Genomic DNA, 7381 nt, shown 5'->3' with positions numbered 1-7381 from the left:
CATTGGAAATGACCAATCGCATTTGCTCATTAAGCAGATTGACAAATGCGATTGGTCATTTCCAGTGGACTAATCAACGATTAATCGTTGTTTAGGAGTTCGGTCGAAGTGGCCTTAAATAAATTTGACTCCTCGCGAAGTCGCGAGGAGCGTCAGATCGTTAAAGCAAACCTGAGGAATCACTCTTGTTCTCTTTGTCAAACCATTCCTGTGCCTTGCGATCTCTGGAATGCGGGGGACAACGTACCGTGCGTTCGTTTCTCGATTAGACATGCGGCTACTTTTAGGCAACTTCGCCAAGTGAAATGTCCGGTGGCATCGGATGAATATTAATTCAAAATTCGACATTCTTGCCGCACGTAACATTTAGACAGGATGGATGGAAAAAAATTAAAATTGATATGTTATGCATACAAAAATAGAATAAAGTATAAATTTAATTCGAGAAAGTCAACCCCAAAAACTCGAAGAAATTTTGGCTTGGCAAAATTTCTATTAATTTTTTCTAATTTGCATACATTTTGCAAGGCTATCATGTTAATAAAACGCGATTTTGAATTATTTTCGAGTATCCGATAAGAAAAAAATGCACGCTTATTCACAGATCCTCGATTAATTTTTAATTATTTATTGTGAAAGTCACAAAATGGTAGAGGACTTTTCTATTCAGTTTAATTTAATCTTCTCTACAAAAGGTATTATACCTATTATCAAACACGCTATATACGCATATATAACAGTGCTGTCCAAAGTTTGCAATTCTGAGCATTGATTCGATATGTGTCGACATTTATGTCTATAGTCTATACCTTCCTTTTTCTATCTTTATTAAGAAAAAGACAACATTCAAAGGCACATATCAAGCCAATGCCTAGAATTGCAAATTTTAGACAGCACTGATACATAACGTTAATAATTTGATAGCATTAGAAAAACGGTAGTATTAGAAAAAAGTATCATATTAGCGTATTCGTAGTATTAAAAAAAAAATTAAATTAGTGTCTCCGGAGTTTATTAAAGCATAATATGTAAATACAATAAACAAAATCAGGCTACGAGAGCACTGGCTGTTGAACTCTCATATTTCCAATTAGGCGGCAGAGATCCCTTTGCTTTATAGTAACGTGCCAACCTGTGAATTCTCGACTCGACGAGAATCAAACGGAATTTGCTGTCCTTATCTTTGCGATTTCGCTCCAGATGCTTGCGCACGGCAACGGCCTTTTTGATCAAGTAGTACAAATCTTCTGGTAGATCGGGGGCCAGGCCCATACTCTTCACGATGCGCAGAATCTTGTTTCCTGTGCGGAATCGCACTTGCGCCACTCCATGCGAGTCACGAAGGATGACACCTTAAAAAAAAAAAATATATATATATATATACACATACACATACATACATACATTATATTATATACATTTCTTTTTGCCACTTTAACAATTCTTAAATTTGATAATGTTCTACAAATGTCAGTGATGACCTATTGTGAAACGACGAGTTATCGTATTCACATCAAACACCGCTTTTTATCTTGCAAACGTGTTTGGTTAAGGAGATCAAATTAAAGATTCTAAGATCTCCTGGACAGTTTGCTTTCAGATATACTAGTTCCTCTTAACAAATTAACACTTAAGCAAATTAACACTCTTGAGCTTTTTCCGCCATCATGTGAGATCGTGATGTTAGAGGCGAGAAATGACACACTGAGAATTCTTGTGTGCCATTTCTAAGTAAAAAGATATTTGCGTAAAATAACACTTCAGATCACTTAAAAAAACACTTTAGATTACTTCAAAAATACTCCGAGGACTATTCTTTTCCCTTGACAGTTAACAAACAGCCGTAAAATGAATGTGATACAAAGCCTAGTCATGTGTCCGCACATAAGCCTGCATTCGTATTACATTCACTTTACGGCTGTTTATTAACTGCATTCGTATTACATTCACTTTACGGCTGTTTATTAACTGTCAAGGAAAAGGGATAGATCGCCGGAGTATTTTTGAAGTGTGTTGAAGTAATCTAAGTTATTTTACGCAAATATCTTTTTATTTGGAAATGACATACAAAAATGACGTCACGATCTCGCATGATAGCGGAGAGTTCAGAAACCTTAATGTGACTTTTATCTTTTATCACAGTAAAAGCATAAATGGATTATTAAAATTACCAATTTGAGACGGTGTATGTCCTTTTTTTGCTAGCTTGTAAATAAGTTCTTTGCAATCCTCCGGCGTCAACTTCAACCAAGTTGGTACGCTTCGTCGGTAGGGAAGTGCCGACTGGGATATACCCTTTCTAAAAGAGATAATCATTAAATAAATTATTTATAAATTTTTAAGTAATTCTATATATAATAATTAAATTCATATATATATAGGTATATATATATATGTATATATATATGAATTTAATTATATATATATAGAGGAAAGTCCCCTATTATGAGATAGGCTCCTAATATGCGACAGCGAAGTTTCTGCTAAACTAATAGGCCCTATCTGTTGGTTCGACCACGAACTTATTGCCTTTGGGGTAAAACCTATTTAGTGAAAAATTCATTGTTTGATCGTGCGTGTAGTCGTTGCAGAGAAAGAAATTGTGAAATTGGATGTTGTCAAGTGTCATGGATATGAGTCTTTAAACCTTGTTTATTATATAATTAATAAATATTTGGCAATAAGTTCTGCATGCAGCGACAGAGTAAGGTCGTATTAATAGGAAAATACGGGATATGTTGAGTTGCTCAATTGTAGAGATTAGATTTGGTGATCGTGAAACCGCAAGGCGTGGTGCTCGTAACATGAGATACTCAGGGTACTCCTGGGTTGCTGGAGTATGAAAGTTATTGTATAGTAATAAAAAAAGAGAAAATATTATATTAACGTTAAGGGAAGGTTTATACGAATTTATAAGACTGTGCTGACCTTGATTTGAGAGGGAAGGGTGGAGGGGAAAGATTAGGTACAATATTGAGTATAAGTGGGTTTACGATTGTTGCAAATATGCTTCTGCATCGCATGTGTATTGGAGAAACATTAAATAAAGGTTTTAATAGTAATACTGATGTATTTTGCACTTTATTAGCGATTTCCCGGGGTCTCTCATATTAGGAGCACACTTTTGCGATTTTGCCGAAAGCTCATTTTTCACATTTTTCTAATTTTCAGCAAAATTAATATTTAAATTAAATTTTACATTTCAGCATCTTAAAGCTTATTAAATTCCCTTCAAAATAACCTACTATATTTTTCAATTCTGCCCATAGACTTCCGGCAATCACACAAAATAGATATGGTATCTCATAATCGGGTACTTTCCATATACATATATATATATATATATATATATATATATATATATATATATATATATATATATATAATTAAATGGTTTATTCTATATAGATTTATGTAGAATAAACCATTTTAGAATCGTTTTAAAATGCTAATAATATAACATCTAAGAAATATTTAAAAAGTGGTTTCTCAAAAACACCATCTAGGTAGCAGAGTGACGTCAAATGACATATTAATAACATCTCTAACGCCAATAAAATGTCATAAAGACGTCTTTAGACGTCATTCAGCTACCTGGACATAAACATTCTATAAAAATGAATGATAATAAAAAATTAAGCTCTTTATTATCGAAGTGTTCCCACGGCATCTATGGGATGAATTTTTACGCCGTCATACAGTACTCCGCCGTCACAATTAAACCAAACATCTTTTGTAGAAGAGGGGAATATCCTCGCCTGGATGCGAGGAATACAAGACATCTTTAACTTTGGGGTTATCTAGCGCAAATTGCACCGCGTGCACGTGCTAGGTTATGTACTCGGAGAAGCGGTGTGCTCGATTCAGACCGAGATCTACGGCGCATGTAAGAAGCCAAATCATGAACAAAGTTTGACAGTTATACGCTATAAACTCGACAGATCGGAGGATAATTCATCATTCAAGCGGCAAGAACGGACAACGGAGCTGTAAACACATGGTTGCCGAACGGTCACGCCGTCGGAACATCTCGATTATGAGAAATCTGGTATCGCGAAAATCGCGAGCGTTGTTGCGAACGAAAGATCGCATCGATAATACTTTACAAATATTGTTACGTTACCCGTGCGAGTGCATACGACCCATCTTGACGGATTTTCTTCAAATAGGAACGACGTGCGCGAAGAAAGGAAATGAAAGGAAACTGCGAGAGACAATGGCGTGGAAGGCGCCACTGGCGCCTTCTATGACAGGCTAGCGTCCCATGGAGCGGAATACGCGGAACGCGGAACGAGTGTATCACCAATCACGGAATCATTCTGAATAGAACCCTGTCAAAAATTCCGTCGAAACCCATGGTCGAAACGGTCCCGTGATTGGTGATACGCTCGTTCCGTTTCCGCTTCATGGGACGCCAGCCTAAAGTCCGTATCAGACTACAGATTGGATTAAAATTTAATCAATAGAACAGAGAAAACTGATCTCAAGTTTAGTAAACTTTACTCTGATTGGTCAAATTTCAATCCAATCTCAATCCCAATCCGTAGTCTGATACCACCTGATACGGGCATAAAGGCTATAGCGGGGAGCACACACTTCTGTATGTACATACATACAACGCATAATGCGTAAGCATAAGAAAATTGATTGGTCTATTTCCTTATGTACATGTGTATGGACCAATCAAGTTTCTTATGCTTACGCATTATGCGTTGTGCAGAAGTGTGTGCTCCCCGCTTATCGCACATAAAATTGCATTGGCTACATATGCATAGCATAAAGGTGGAAGCACATAAAATTGCAGGAGCCTTGAGCAGAATGCAGAAGCCATATGCGCATGCGCTATGGTATTTGTAGAGCTCTACAGATACCACAGCGCATGCGCATATGGCTTCTGCATTCTGCTCATGGCTCCTGCAATTTTATGTGCTTTCACCTTTATGCTATGCTTAAGGCTCAGTCACAATGAGAGGAATAAGGAATAAGATAAAGGAATTAGGAATAAGGCATATTGCATCTCACTTTAATGTACGTGTACTGAAGTGAGATGCGACATTCCTTATTCCTTATTCCTTTATCTTATTCTTTATTCCTCTCATTGTGACTGAGCCCTTATGCAGCCTATGCAATTTTGTGTGCGATGGCCTTAATTCCTTATTGCCCCTTAAGGGGATCCTAAAGCCGTCTGTAATACCGGCTTTTTTTCTTAGCACTAATCTTTTAATTGACTTTATAGAAATGCAAAATTCTTGTCTAGAATTAAAGTACGCATCAAAATCTAGGTCATGGTGGTCGAATTTATATCGAAAACGAAAAAAAATTATTATTTTTTGTTATACGTGACGACCACCACATATAAATTCGACCACCATGACCTAGATTTTGATGCGTACTTTAATTCTAGACAAGAATTTTGCATTTCTATAAAGCCAATTAAAAGATTAGTGCTAAAAAAAAAACTGAAAAAAACCGGCTAGGATCACGGCTTTAGGATCACCTTAAGGTGGTGGTCGTCACGTATAACAAAAAATATTATTCTTTTTCGTTTTTGATATAAATTCGACCACCATGACCTAGATTTTGATGCGTACTTTAATTCTAGACAAGAATTTTGCATTTCTATAAAGCCAATTAAAAGATTAGTGCTAAAAAAAAAACCGACTAGGATCACGGCTTTAGGATCACCTTAAGCTAGGTGCACAATACAAAGGTACAGGCAACAGGAACAGGGCCTCCGATAGGTTGAAAATCTATTGCCCGTGTTATTCCCTATGCCCATGGACGTAAAGGCCGTGGCACACTACTGCTTAGGACCGTGCCTTAAGTTCTTGACTGTGATTGACTGATATAGGCAGCGGTCCACTTGACGCTATAAATGCTTCAAAGGATTCCTCTTCTCTTTTCTTTCAATGAAGAAAGAAGGAGAAGAAGAACGCTCCAAAGTATTTGTAGCGTCAAGTGGACCGCAGCCTTGCTTACTGCTTAAAGCAGGGCACACACACTTTTCCGTAGAACGTAACAGTAAGGTTTCGACCAATCACGTTGCTCGATTCGGCCGTCTGTAACTGTAGAAGTAAGAATCGAGCAACGCGATTGGTCCTGGAAACCTTAGGGTTGATTTATAATAGCCATAACCGTTGATTTAAGCCGTAATCTTTAAGAAATTGACCAATCACAGTCGAATGTGAGAAGAATAATCGACTGTGATTGGTCAATTTCTTAAAGATTACGGCTTAAATCAACGGTTACGGCTATTATAAACCAACCCTTACTGTTACGTTCTACAGAAAAGTGTGTGTGCCTTGCTTAAAGGCCAGTGCACGTAAGTACCCATCTACAATAGGTGTTTTAAGCCCTAAGCCCTAAAAATTGACGAATTACAGTCAATTATTCTCTTTAAATTCAATTGTGATTGAACAATTTCTTAAGGCTTAGGGCCAATTTCACCAACCACAGTTAAGGCCATTGCACGTAACAAAGTTTTAGTCATAATCGTAAGGTTGTAAGAAAATAGACCAATTACAGTCGATTATTCTCCTCGCGCTTGAAGAATAATCAAGTGTGATTGGTCTATTTTCTTACGGCCTTACGATTAAAACTAAAACTTTGTTACGTGCAATGGCCTTTAGCTTAACCGACGGTTAAAGTTAGCAGGATTGACCAATAGAAAGCAGGGTGGATTCATTTCTATTGGTCAATTCTGTTAACTTTAACCATCGGTTAAGCTAACTGTGGTTGGTGAAATTGGCCCTTAGGGCTTAAAACACGTAGATGGGCACTAATGCTAGGTCTACAATGGCCTAGTTTACACCGATCACTTGATACGCGTATTAAATAGTAAATAGCTAGTAAATAAGTCTGATTATTGGCTGATCAGTTCAAATATACTATTTGATACACGTATCAAGAGATCGGTGTAAACTAGGCCAATGCGAGTCGTAAAGTCGTGAGTCGTAAGATTTGACCAATCACAATTGAATTTGAGGAGAATAATCGACTGTGATTGGTCAATTCTTACGACTCGCATTGTAGACCTAGCATAAGGCCGTAAGAAAATAAACCAATCACAGTTGATTATTCTCCTCGCGCTCGAAGAGTAAGTTAATCTAAGGTTAAAAGTTAACCGACCCTTGTGAAACTGGGCCTCAGAGGATCGGAAGAAAAGAGAAGCGGATTCTCGAGCGAACGGAAGCGAGTCTCCGGGAAATTTACGCCCCGTCCACCGAAGTCCATGATAAATTCGCGCTTGCTCGTTCAAATCGCCCGACCGCGCGCTCACTTCCGGTCAGTCAGGTACTACGTATTACTACGCTGTCTACGCTCGACCGGCTCGACATTTGCCGATTTGCCGCTTCGCTCCCGGCCGTGGCCGCGTCGCCGC

The 7381-nt window shown here is 37.9% G+C and overlaps 1 protein-coding gene across 1 annotated transcript; it reads right to left on the bottom strand.

Moving 5' to 3' along the window:
• Positions 1-995: 995 nt before the first annotated feature.
• On the bottom strand, positions 996-4283 carry Rps13 (ribosomal protein S13). Its single transcript, XM_071783315.1, has 3 exons — positions 4124-4283; positions 2172-2299; positions 996-1352 (listed from the first exon to the last, which is right to left on the bottom strand). Exons 1-3 carry the CDS (start codon positions 4144-4146, stop codon positions 1048-1050), a joined length of 456 nt encoding a protein of 151 aa, XP_071639416.1. The 5' UTR covers positions 4147-4283; the 3' UTR covers positions 996-1047.
• Between the last annotated feature and the right edge of the window lie 3098 nt (positions 4284-7381).

This window comes from Temnothorax longispinosus, chromosome 7 (genome assembly GCF_030848805.1).
Source record: "Temnothorax longispinosus isolate EJ_2023e chromosome 7, Tlon_JGU_v1, whole genome shotgun sequence".
Lineage (NCBI taxonomy): Eukaryota > Metazoa > Arthropoda > Insecta > Hymenoptera > Formicidae > Temnothorax > Temnothorax longispinosus.
This window is presented reverse-complemented; position numbering and strand designations above follow the sequence as displayed.

Excerpts from the sequence above, each read along its gene's own strand:
- Rps13 (XM_071783315.1), bottom strand. The coding sequence starts at position 4,146 with ATGGGTCGTATGCACTCGCACGG. Across the intron at positions 2,300-4,123 it reads GGTCGTATGCACTCGCACGG|AAAGGGTATATCCCAGTCGG; the intron begins GTAACGTAACAA and ends TATCTCTTTTAG. Across the intron at positions 1,353-2,171 it reads ACATACACCGTCTCAAATTG|GTGTCATCCTTCGTGACTCG; the intron begins GTAATTTTAATA and ends TTTTTTTTTAAG.